The 12,715-nt window shown below is 57.5% G+C and overlaps 1 protein-coding gene across 1 annotated transcript; it reads right to left on the minus strand.

The window, feature by feature from the left end:
• Window positions 1–2,233: 2,233 nt before the first annotated feature.
• On the minus strand, window positions 2,234–4,570 carry CCL19 (chemokine (C-C motif) ligand 19). The gene is made up of 4 exons (XM_009577367.1): window positions 4,513–4,570; window positions 3,241–3,364; window positions 2,779–2,875; window positions 2,234–2,254 (listed from the first exon to the last, which is right to left on the minus strand). Exons 1-4 carry the CDS (start codon window positions 4,568–4,570, stop codon window positions 2,234–2,236), a joined length of 300 nt encoding a protein of 99 aa, XP_009575662.1.
• Window positions 4,571–12,715: the final 8,145 nt, after the last annotated feature.

Below are 12,715 nucleotides of genomic sequence, written 5' to 3' on the forward strand. Positions count from 1 at the left end.
AAACACTGGTCCCTTTCCCACTGACATTGTTTGTCTTGGCTTCTCTTCCCATACCAGCCTTCCTCCTCTGCCTCCTCCTCCTAGGGATTGTATTGCTGGGACTGTCACTACAGTTAATGAGCTGGGACAGAGCTGGTGCTCTGGCAAAGTCATGCCAAGAGACAGGCAAGCCCAGGGCATTGCGTGTGCGCAGATACCGGGGAGGAGGACGTTGGAGGGGGGGACACCTGAAAAAGAAACCCAGGCCACCAACCAAGGGAGCCAGCAGACCAGGGGAGGAAAAGGGCCAGGGCTAAGCTTGCATTCAACAAGTCTCAGCAAAAGCCATCAGGTGCCTGGATATCCCCTGGCTGCACCACCATGGATGCCATCCCCTGGAGGGGCTGGTGGCAACGTCCCTCCTGCCTTCAGGAACAGTCCCTGGGCCATCTCACTCCCAGCCTGTGCCCAGGCTTGCTGTCTGGCACCAGAGCCTGGCCAGGGACAGCATAAATAATTTAACAATGTGGACAGTCATGTTTGACACTGTGGTGTTTGAGGGGAGAGCACGGTGCCTGGCTGTTGGCCATGCAAACTCCATTCATGCATGTTCGGCCCATGCTTCACCCGAACAGAGCAGCCTTGTTCAAACATCGCAAAGCGTGGGCAAAAGGGCAGTTCCCAAGGGGACATAAGGCCACTTTGGGGCAGCAAGACCATAGTCCCAGGGCACAGACCCAGGAGACCCAAGGCTCAGGAGGAAAATGGCCAGCTAGTCCCAGCCCATTGGCGATGAGGGTTAGGAGCTGGTGGGCTGCCCTCCATGCCTTTTCCGTGGACATGCCCAGGAGCAGGTGTCTTCACCTGCCTCCATTTCCCCAAAAGCTCTTTCTTCTCCCCTGCACCCCAGCTGCTAGCAAGCACTGAACTGCCAGGGCAATCGGCAGATGCAATCAGCCACACTGTGCCTCAGTTTCCCTTCACCTCAAGGACAAAGCTCCTGTTCCTGCAGCTCTTCATTTTTGTCCCACACTCCCATGGGAGCTGAAAGCCAGGGAGCTGCAGCCCAGCAGCCACACTGGGACTGAAGTGGTTTGGGCTGGATGGTGCAATACTGGCTTGCTCCCTCCCACCCCATCTCTGCAATACAAGTCTGTGGGGACCCGCTCCGGCAGCCTGGCCCAGCAGCACAGAGCAGGGTACCTGCTGAGAGCTCTCAGGAGAGGTCTGCAGCCCAGCTGCTGTAGAAAGTGTCCTTCACCCCTACAAAAGCCCCTTTCCGCACCTTGCAACCCAGCACAACCCCCTTGCTGCTGCGGCATCACAGGCAGCACTGGCTGCACGCCCCACGCTCCACACTGGCCTGCGGGCTCAAACACGAGGCAGGCCAACCACCCGCTGCCTTTTCTTTTTATTTAACAAAATCACAGCACAATAAAAAAGAGAGAAAAGAAGCAACTTACACCCGTAATTGTTGCATCGAACAGATCTAGCAGCAAATACGTGAGAGCGGCGCGAACACGGCTTATGCATCCCTGCCCAGGCAGGAGTGTGGGGCAGGCTTTGAACATGGTGGCAGGCTGGGGGACCAAGAATAGGGTCAATGTCCCTGAGGAGTGCAAGGGCCGAGGGCAACATCGCTGCCCACTCTGCCGCCGCCGCTTTACTGGCTCTATTTCTAACTGTGCAAGGAAGGGCAGGAGGGGAAACGGTGCAGGGAAGTCAAGGTGTGAGGGACGAACCGCATCGCCCACGCTTTGCCCGAGGGCATCTAGGCTGTGCTCAGCAAGGGAGCAGCACAGTGCATGGCCGGTAAGGAACATCACCATTACTCCCCTCCATCCCCGCACTATCCCATCCTGGCAGCCATTCCCAGGGATGCAGAAAGACTGCAGAAGGTTTGGGGCTGACAATGGAAACCGAAGGGATCAGTCTGGTGCTGGAGGTCACAGCTGCTGCACCAAAGGGAAAACTGAGACCCCCCAAACTCATCTCGCAGAACAGTCCATCAACCAGCTTCCAGGTTGTGAAGGCGGCGGAGGCTCTGGTCCAGCAGCCCCCGGCTCAGCCTGACACAGATTGCTGGGTCACACCGGAGACAGAGGGAAGAAGAGAGAGCAGGCAGGGCTCTGCCCAGCCCCGCACACTGGCGTGAGTCCCAAGGAAGGTCGGCCCTGTGGCTGGAGGTGGAAACAGGTCGGCTCCATTGACTTCAGATTCACAGCTGGGAGCCGGCCACAGGCTTCTTCGGAGCCTACTTGCCGTGGAGTTTGGCCTGGGGAAATGAAAAACACAGCTGTGATAAGTGTGATCCTCAGGGCAGGAGCCTCCTGAGGGTCCCTTCCCCTGGTCAGGGTGGTCACTAAGGGGTGACCTCCCCTGGCCAAGCCATGGTGGTAAAGCAGGGACCTGGCAGGGCTTGCAAAGCACCCACCAAACTCATCGCAAGCCCTCCCCGTGAAGGTGCACAAGTTTCAAACTCCAAGCTTTCAGGGCAGGGTGGTTTGCTCCCAGTGTAGCACCCATTGGGCTCGCTGTAGCACCCGTTGGGCTCAGCCCAGGGTGGCACTGGCTCGGTAACAGCCCCAGGGCCACATTTATTTGGGGTGGAAGAGGGACTGTAGATGAGCCAGACTGGTTCCAGTTGGAGGGAGGAGGGATGGAGACCGAGACAAAGCATCCGTGCCTCGATAGACCATTTCCCAGCTCTTCCCAGCAGCCCAGTCACACTGTTTGGTGGCAGATAAATCCAGCCCCAGACTGCCCTCATTCCCAGCTGAGCACAGGGCTGGCTCTTACCTTCCTGGCAGAGCTGGCATCCAGCCTCTCTCGGAGGCGAACCACCCACAGGGCTTGGAGGGGGGCACAGAGGCTCCTGCCTTTCATGGTGATGAACCTGCCAGGCCCACGGGAAAAAATCCAAGATGAGGTGAGTAGGACACCCCGGGGATGCTCCAAAGCAGTCCAAGCTCTCACCCGCTGCCTCCCTCACTGCCCTCCTCCATCTCTACCTTGGGATGACTTTCTTCCCTGTCTTTTGTCCCAAGTTTTCCCCTCCTGGCAGGTCTGTCCTGCTCTGATTGCGCTTCTGATCTCCACAGTCTCTTCCACAACCCTCCCTATTCCCTCGCCCCCAAACCCAGCTCAACATCCCTCCTCCACCCTGCTCTGCCTCCCTCCCTGCCTCCCCAGGGTCCATCCCTTGGCCATCACCACCCCGGGGCTCTTGTCCCTCAGCCATCACCACCCTGGGGCTCTTACACTACAGCTGGAATGTCGCAGCCATCCTGCACCAGCTGGAGCCGGTAATCCTGCACTATCCGCCGCGGGATGGGCGTCTCTCTTGTCCGCAGGCAGCAGTCGAGGACGTTGTTCCCGCCATGCACTGGAGGAAGGAACACACCATGCAGGCTCAGGTTGCTCTCCCCAGCTCGGCTGCACCTTCACCCAGCCTCCCCGGAGGGTGCAGGGGCTGCCCCGGTGGAGTGGGGCAGGATGGTGCCCGCCAACGATGCCCTCGCACACTGCCCCGGCTGCACACGCAGACAGGAGCTTTATTGCTCCCACGCCCCGGCGCCAGGAGCCCTTTGCCTCCTTCCGACAGAAAGCAAACGAGGTGAGAAACAGCAGATCGGCAGCAGGCAGCCCTTCTGCATGCCTGGGTCCCTCCCGCCGCCCCTGGGCCAGCGCCGGCTGGCAAGTGGGGCAGGATGGGGGTCTTCACCCCGCTTCAGGGTGCTGTGACACTGAAGACGCCCATTCCCGAAAGGGCTGGGAATGGCTTCAGCTGTATTTGCTGAAGCAGTCATAGGTTTTGCAGCTACCCCATTACCATCTTGCCCCACACTGATCAATCCTGTGACAGCTGAGGGACACAGCTGTCTGCACTTCACTGCGGTGTAGGGGAGCTTGGTCGCCCTCCAAGCAAATGCTGTATTCACTGTTAATGCCCGTTAACGCTGGCAGTGCCCCGGGATGCCTGTAAGCCCAGGCAGCAAGGTGTGGTGCAACACCACAAGGAGTCTGGACTTCCCAGTTCCCCGCAGCAGAGCAGAGGGCCTGGTGTCACCCGCTCAGACAGCTGTGACCTGTGCAAACCCCGTGTTCAACACCAACAGCCCCTCAAACATGGGCTCTGGCCTAACACACGCCTTCCCTCCACCTCCCAGCCCTGCCACTTGCCACCAGGCTGCCCCACGCCAAAGGGTGGCAGGGATGCTCTCCCCTGGTGTGCTGGGGAGAATGGGACCAAGGCGATCCCAGCCCAGCGTGCACAAGCTGGGCTAGGGCACTGGGAGGCAGGATTGCTCCACGGCCTTTCCCAAGCACAGCTTTCCAGCCTCAGTGCCCTGCAGGAGCTTTGGGCAGGAGTGAGTAACCCTCTGGGACAGGTTACAAGCAGAGGACGCAGGAGGACTACGACAGAGCCCCAGCCATAAGTCCCTCTAAAAGTCTGCTGGAAAGGCAAAAGAGAGCAAGAAACCGGATCCTCTCCCTTCTGCAAGAAAGGCAGCCTGAGAGGTTTCCTCTTACCATCCAGGATACATCCCAGCACAAGGAGACTGAGGCAGAGAAGATGCAGTTGCTGCATTTTGCTGCTGAGACTGGCAGAGGATGGCTGGAGGCAACGGTGCTCCAGGCAGGAGAGGTGAGCTCTGCACGGCTTCCCTGCGCTCTGCTGCTGGTGCTCCCCACTGCCTATTTATCCTTCCAGCCCGTGGCTTTCACTTTCTTTTGGAGAAGAGGGGTGGGAAGTTGCAACAAGTCTTGCCACAGGCTGGATTTTAATCTTTGAGCAGTTCCCGAATATCCCGGCTGCTTTCCTTGCAGCCAGCTGCTCTGTGGTCCCAGAGCCAAACACAACCGCTGCCCTCTCTGCTGCCAGCACCCAGGCCACAGGGGCTGCTGGTCAGGGCCAGAGCAGCTCCAGGGTCCCTCCACCCTGTGAAAGCACCCCGGGCAAGCACATGGGTTGTCTCACCCCATACATTTCCCAGTCCCTCCTCCAAGACATCTCTGGGATGTTCCATTAGATATTGCATAGGCTTAACCCACAGATGCTAGGGGAGAACTTGCCTCAGCCCCATTTTTGGCGTATATACCGGTACTGGGGCGATGCCTGGCTCCACCTGAGTCCCCCCATCTGGTCGCAGGAGCACGGCTGGCTCCCCCTGCCCTCCCCATTGCCTGTGCGGAGGGCACATCCGAAGCTGGTGGATGGAGAAGAGCCCAGCCAGCATGCTCCACTCCAGGACCACGATCTCACATGCCAAAAGACAACCTAGTTTCCAGGTGTCCCAGCAAATGGGCTCATGGCCAAAGGCAGCTACAGAGCTTCCTGGAAACAGGTTTTCTCAGCACAAGAGCAGAAATCCCCCACAGAGGCTGTGTGCACGGCGCAGGGTGCCAGCAGCTCACCGGCTGCGTGGGCACTGCAGGGAGTGAAGACGAGTGCTCCCGCTGCAAACTTTCACAGGAGCGCAGGGACGGGGGCTGTTCCTCCTTGGGATGGTGACTCACCACCATGCCAGTGCCACCTGCAGTGATGTCCCCTAACCAGCCTGATACGTACCACGTAGGATGCTAAGAGCAGCAGGGTTGTGCAGCCCAGGCAAGGAATGGTGAAGGGGGTTTCACTGTTGTTAGCAGCAGGGGTTTGGAGAGATGCCAGAGCCAGGCTCTTCTTGGAGGGGCCCGGGGTCAGGATGAGAAGCAACAGCACCAGTTGCACCCAGGAAAATTCTCACTGATAGTAGGAAAAATATTTCCCCAGGGATAAACAAATCCTGGAGCAGGATCGCCATCCCTCCACCCTCTCCCTGACTCCAGCTTCGGCCTGTCCTTGCACCTCAGTGGAGAGCGCTGCATAGCCATTCCACAGGGACAAATATCTACCTGGGAACAAGACACAGGGCTGGTACCCGGGGACCCTCAGTGGGACCCTGTGCTCCTCTCAGCAGTAGGAGATAGTGAGCTCTGCCCCTTCCCCACTCCACAGAAAGAAGCAAGAGGAGACTCCAGCCGTGCCACTGGCCAAGGTGCTCCATCCCTGCACTGGCATTGGCACCAGCCTCGTGCATGGGGTTGTCTGCTCCGTCAGAAGAGCATCGCCTCCGGCTGCTCCTGTGCCCCAGCAAGCCGGCGCTGTGCCAAAGGGGTTAGGCATGGGCAGGTGGGCAGGATGAGTGGCACAAACAGGATGTGCTAGCTTAACTTCAATCAGCACCTGCCTTCTTCTAGCACTCACAAGCTATTGGAGAGAAATCCTGGCTTGCGGAAGGGGAATTTAGGTGGCAGAGGATTAGTGTCAGTCATCAGCCCCGGCCTCCGCGCAGGTTTTGGGGGTGCAGCTGACTCTGGGACCTGGTCTTCACTTGATCTCCCTGGGGCACTGCCAAAGAAATGCCACAGCAGGGAGGACAATGGCTCCTCGCTGCTGATGCTGGTGGCCAGACCTTCAGGTGCAGCGACCTTCGGGTGCAGCCGCTCCTAACCCAAAGCTGGCTCCTCCCTGGGGGCTGGACTGGCAGCATGAATCCCCCTGCGAAGAGGGGGCCCCAAAAGCAGAGCCCTGACCCACTGGTGAGGGATGCTGGGGATGCTGCCTGACGGCAAACCCTCGCCTCCTTGCATGTTCAGTGGGTTTGGCAGCTACCATGCTCGAGGACTGGCAAGGGCTGCTGGGGGGTGCTGGGGGTCCATCCTGTGGGACCCCCCTCCAGGCACTGCTGGGGTCCTGGTTGCCATGGCAAGAGGGGGAGCAGTGTGTCCAGTGTTGGGAATACATCCTTCTGGGGGTAAACCCCTTAACTGCCTCTGGCTGCAGAGGAACCCCTGCTCTCGTGCTGCCCGCAGTCCCTGCTGACACGTGGGCAGGAAAGAGAGTCTCTGCTTCCTCCCAGCCGCTGTCTGGGTGCCAAGGGGGTGGTAGAGCAAAACGTGGGGTGTGAAGAGTGCGTCTCCGCTCCCCCCCAGCCGCTGTCTGGGTGCCAAGTGGGTGAAAGAACTGCTGCTCCAGTCGCCTCTGCTCCCCAGGAGGGGCACCGGCGAGTGAGGAAAGGGGCTTTCCGCTCTCGTTGTGAAAGGGGAAGGTGACGGGTTCTCTCCCCCTCCACTGGGGTCAGTGGGATTTCTAAGAAGAGAGTGGTCATCTCTGAAGTGCATCCCTGTGGCATGCAGGGAGGTCACCCCATCCCCCTCACAGGGCCCTTGGGGACCAGAAGAGACAGCACAGATGGGGAAGAGGGGATGTTTCGGGATCCAGGCTCTTCAGAGGCACATGCAGGCAGGGAATGGGAAGGGGATCCAGTGCGATTTGGGAAGAGGAGAGAGCATTATGTCTGCTGACCCATTTAAGCCTCATCCAGAGCAATTTGGGAGCGCTGGAGCTCCAGCCCAGCAGTGCGAAGCATCCCTGAGCACCAACCCCTGCAGAAGCCTCAATAACACAGTTGTTAATTAAAGTTGAAACCGTGCATGGGGGGGATCCCCATGGGAAATCCAACCCATCAAAATGTAGATGGGCCATGTGAGCATCACCTCCATCCCTGGGCTCTCCTCAGGGAGCAGCAGCCACGCTGTTACCCTCCCAGAGACCTGCTGGCTGCGTGAGCCCCCAGGGCAGCTGCTCCCCGCTGGGCTTGTGGGCTCCAGCGTGCTCCCCGGAGAGCCTTGCGGTGCTCAGCTTTCCACCTCCAAGCTATGGAGCTGGAAAGGGCAAAGGGGGAATTTCAGCAAATTCCAGGCACAGCTAGTCCCTGGGGCAGGATCTGGCCTGGCTACATTCACCTCATTGGGAAATACTGGGCAGACATTGCAGCTGTTTCAATTTCCCTTGCATCTCTCGGCATGAGGGAGCCTCCTGTACGGCTCCCATTGCAGCCCCAGTCCCAGTGCGGCCCCGTTGGATCTCCTCTAGCTGAGGGAACCCAGTCAATCTGATTTAAATGGAATTAAGAACTAAAAAGCAAACCATGACTTTGCCCAGAGGGAGCAAAGATGGTCCTGAGGGTCTGGCTAAGAGGTGCCAATTCCTGCTCTGTTAGAGCAGATGTTGCTCGTTGCCTTCAGTGGCATTGATGTTGAAGTCACTGTAGGTGATGGGCAGCAGAGCCAAGACCCTTCAGCTGGTGCCACTCAACTCCACCCAGGTGAGCACCCATCTCCTGGGGTTCCTGCAACGCACATGGCCCTCAGCATCATCTCTGGGCTGCGCAGTCTCCCAGCTGGGTGCTTCCTGCAAATGTCCTTGGACATCCTGTGATGGCACTGGGATGGCAGCGGCCGGGTGGGATGCCTTGGCTCCCTGCCATCACTCTGCCTGTCCTACTCTCTGCAACCTCTTCAAGGGTTTCAGGAGGGGATTCCTGGAGAACAGCTCAGAGACCTATGCAAAAAGCAGCCTGTCAGCAATTTCCTTGTCATCTACCATGTGGCTTGGCAGGAAGGATGCCCGGTGAGGCAACTCACCTGTGGACAGACGGTGAACAAAATCCCTGAAGGCTGCTCTCTTTCACTACTCTGTTGGCTCTTAAGACCGACACCGAGCAGAGGAGGCTGTGGGGTTCTTGGTCTGGCACAGCTCTGGGACACGGCTCATGTTGGCCCTGCTGCAGGACATCCTCAGAGGAGAACAGATGCTCTTCCACCACTCCGTGGAGACCTGCAGCCCAGGAGCAGATCTGCAGTCCCCAGTGGGATGGGAGGCAAGCAGAGGGACGTGGGGGTCTGGGCAAGTGGAAGGAGGACTGTCAGCATGAGGACACACCAAAGCCAAGGGGCTTCAGCCAGCAAAATGGAGGATGGGGGAAGGAGGGCACTTGGGAGCTACATGTAGGTGAAGAAAGGGTTGAGAGGAGGCTCTGGGCTGGGGACCTCTAGGAGAGGATGGGCACCAGGGGATGGCTGGGACTGGGAAATACCTTGGGGCAGGAAGGTTGGGAGTCTCTATTGCCCACCAGCCATTTCTCCACCTCTTCTCTGCTCTCAAGACTGTGGCAGATCCCAGGAGGGCAGTGCTGGTGGAGAGAGCACCAAAAAACACCTTGAAGCTTCAGTTGGAAACCACAGCCCCTCTAGCACCCACACGGCCCCAGAAACAGCCCTTGGCACCCATGGGGCTGCTGCAGCATAGCCGCCTCCTGCTTCTCCAGAATGGCAGAGGGCAGAGGGACAGAGCCGGTGCACTCATCTCCAGGTGAGCCTCACTGGAGCTCAGCCCGGTGTTGCAGCCCAGCACGCTCCACTGCCAGCACAAGCCCGGAGCACCATCTGCGCCAGCTAATGACTCCAGCTAATCGTTTGGCCCAGGTTCAAGACTTCCCTTTTTTTGGCTGCACTCTACGCTTTCTGTCTTGCCTGGCTACTTTCTGCTGTCACCGAAGACTTTCTGCTCCAGGGTGGCCGAGCTCTCCTAACTTTTTGCTCTGCTTGACACAGAGTGGTGCAGTTTTCTTGCCTTCCCTGCAAAATGTCGGGTGGGTGGCTTGTCCAGCCCTTGCACACCCACTGCCCCAGCACATGCTGCACCGATCCAGCCCTGTCCGTGCACATGGCGCAAAGCAGAGGGTTTGCCCTGCCATGGGGTACGACTGTGTGAATCCTCCTCTGCTGCTTCACTGCAGCAGCATCATAGAGCGTCTTCTTTACATCGCTTGGCTCAGCTGGGGTCCGTGGATGCAACTCCCCTGTAGGGAAGGGGTTTTGGCCCTTGCTGTGCCCTGCAGATCCCAGCTCATCACCTCTCCCTTCAGCCTCTCACAGGGAATCTCCTCAGAGGTGTTTCCCTGGTGCCATCTCACCATGGCAGCACTGAGGCCACCTGCCTCGCCAGCAAGAGGCTCCCACTAACCCTGACACCTTCTCTTCCTTAAAAGCAGAATTTTGCAGGAAAGGTGGAAGTGGTCTGCAAAGATTCATGAGCGTGCAGGCACGTGGCACATGTGGGGCTGCATTTGTGCATCCGTGTCCATGCTCATGCCTGCCTTCCTGAGCAGGTATCTGTGCCTGAGCATGGGACAAACTCCGGCGCTCTTCCACAAACCCTGCTTTTAGGGTAAATTTTAGGGTAGATTAGAGCACCTCCATGGGCACCTTTTTTAACCTGTCTTAGCCTAAAGCTCACCTAGCATTGTAAATGCGGTGTTTACATCTGCAGCCACAGAAACACCAGGATACATTTCACGTGCTGGCTCGCTCTTGCCATCTGCTCGTGCTCTGCTGTTTGTGGTTGCGGACGTATTCGGCTGGACCTCATTTCTAGGGGGTTTTTGCAACCATTTCACAATCCCCTGACACCACGATCAGCACAACAAGGAGTCCCGCAGAAGGCAGGGCCAGCCTTGTAGTGCTGGATGCAGTGCTTCCCCAGCAAACACAGGGTTGCCTCCAGCCGTCCCACGGCAGCCCCGGCTGACTCCCAGTGTGTGGGTGTCAGTTCCCAGGCTCCCAGCGAAGCCGAGGCCAGAGCACAGCCTCATTAATAACTTGGTTTAATGCTGTTTTCCCAAAGCAGTGGGGAGCACAGAGCCCATGCTTTGAACAAGCAGTGCTTGTCCAGGGAGGCTCAGAGTCAGAGGGACAGGCTCAGCCACGAGCAAAAGACGCCGTGTACAAAACCATTTTGTGCCCCCGTGTTTGCTGGCATCTCGGGACCTCACGGTGGGGACAGCTGAGCAGACAGGATGGCTTCACCTTGCTGGGCAACACAGCTGCAAGAGAGGGGACTTGCACGATCCCCCTCCTCTGTGCCAGCAGCTCCCAGCCCCTGCACCCCAGGGACTCAGCGCCCAGGGAGGCTGCAAAAGCCAGGACCTCAGGGATGATGGTGTGTGGGGCAGGAGAGCAGCCTCCCGTGCAGCCCTTCCCACCCCGCCAAAGCCCATCATAACAGACAGAACGAGTGAGTATGTTTGGTTGTAAAGGATATATTTTATTGCTTTGCATCGTGTCCAAAAGCCAGTCTGGCAGACGGCTGCGTGCTCCCACGTGGAGGAGAGGGCAGCATGGAGCCAGCTCAGCACCCGTCCCGTACTCAGGGCCGGTATCTTGGACTTCACAGTTTCTTTACACAGCCTTAAAATAATAGACCTAAACACCTGCCTAATAAAGCAATCAAGCCAGATAAACGTGCTTGATAGAAACACTCAGCTACAAGCTTTACTCCAGCCAAACACAGCCTTTGCTGATACTGTTAAGCCCCGCAAATCCTATTATTGCAATTATATGACTTAATAGACCTTTACTGACCAAAGTCCACATCTGAAGTCTCTGCAAACTGATAGCACTGAGGCTGCGGTACAGCCCTTCAAGTTGCTCCTTCTCGGCGTGCTGGAGGGGGTTTGCAAGCACAGGGAGATGCTATTTCCCTGCCAGCCCTGTCCCAGGCATCTGTCCCCCCTCTACTTGCAGTCTCAACTTATGGTGTCCTTGGGTTATTGACTTCTCTTTTTACTAAAGATTTGGGATAGAGCTGCTCTCAAAAGGCTGCAGATGCCTGTGATGAATTTTGCAAAGTCTTCTATTCCCCCACCTGCAGAGCCTCATGTGCAGTTTTCACCATGTGGGCTTTTCAGACTTGGGAAGAAAGTATATGAGAGTTTCTTTTTTTTTTTCAGAAAGCTAAGCATTTGGCTTTATAATGTCTGAATCTCTAACAACAGCAAAACCAAGGGAAATAAAAGGGTAAAATTCCACTAAAAGGAACTTGTTCTGATTTCATTGCAATTTTGTACCCAAAAAAAAAAAAAAATTAAAGGGACAAATCCTGACTATATTTCTCCAAACTACACTGCAACAGCATGCTGTAAAAGGCGAAGGGAAAGCCTAGAGCAGCCCAGACATACAGCCACACTGTCAGCCCCTCTGTCCCCAAACTCTCCATCTCAGCAGCTATTAATTGCCCTGCGAAGAAGCGCCCAGCGAGCAGCCGGAGCAGGACCACAGGGACATGGAACCAGCCTGGCACTCCACAGCCCTGCAAGCCAAAAAGGAGCAAACAGGTGAGAGGGAAATGAAACACAGCCATCGTTTATTTGGTAGAAAAATAAGAGCAACCTTCCAGAAAAGCCAGCCTGCAGCATAAAGGGTACTCTGTGAAGCACAAGGAGCCAGAAGTAGAGCCCTCCAGGAAGACTGAATGAAAGCACAGTCTTTAAATATAAATACAAATGTATAAAACGCCCCAAAAAAGTCGTAGGAAAAGCTGCCATCCTGCCAGGCTACAGAAATCCCCTCTGGTGGGAAGGCTGCCCACTTCCCGCTCGGAGCCATGGCTCAGCTCCCACATGGGTCCAGGTCCCCGCTCGCGTGGCCATGGGCAAGTGAGGACCTGGGTGCCCCCCGCTGCGGAGAGCACCCAGCCGGTGCAGGGGGTCCCGGCTGGGGGGATCTCTGCAGCAGGCATGGCAGGCACCGGGGGGGCGCAGAGGCCCCCTTGGCTCGTCCTCGCCCTGGGGCCGGCGGGCAGGTGGGTGGTCTGTGGATGTCCATTGCCGGGCGGTAGGTCGATCATCGGTGGGGAAGGCATCCATCCTAGGGGAGAAGAAGACAAGGAGGGGGCGGTGAGGTGGAGAGGGTCTCAGCAAGAGAGCCCACCCCAGCTGGGGGGGCCGTTGCTTTGCATGACGCGCCTTGCCCATCCCTCAGCATTGCCTTGCCCCAGCAGCTCCAGAAAGAAATCTGATTTTAAGGCAAGCACAGACCAGGAGGGAGCTGTGCCCCAAGTGCCTCCACACTC

Source organism: Fulmarus glacialis, unplaced genomic scaffold (genome assembly GCF_000690835.1).
Source record: "Fulmarus glacialis isolate BGI_N327 unplaced genomic scaffold, ASM69083v1 scaffold5935, whole genome shotgun sequence".
NCBI classification, from domain to species: domain Eukaryota; kingdom Metazoa; phylum Chordata; class Aves; order Procellariiformes; family Procellariidae; genus Fulmarus; species Fulmarus glacialis.

Coding starts and splice junctions, on each gene's coding strand:
- CCL19 (XM_009577367.1), bottom strand. CDS start 4,570: ATGCAGCAACTGCATCTTCTCTGCCTCAGTCTCCTTGTGCTGGGATGT. Junction 3,365..4,512: donor GCTGGGATGTATCCTGGATG/GTAAGAGGAAAC, acceptor TCCTTCCTCCAG/TGCATGGCGGGAACAACGTC. Junction 2,255..2,778: donor ATGCCAGCTCTGCCAGGAAG/GTAAGAGCCAGC, acceptor TCATTTCCCCAG/GCCAAACTCCACGGCAAGTA.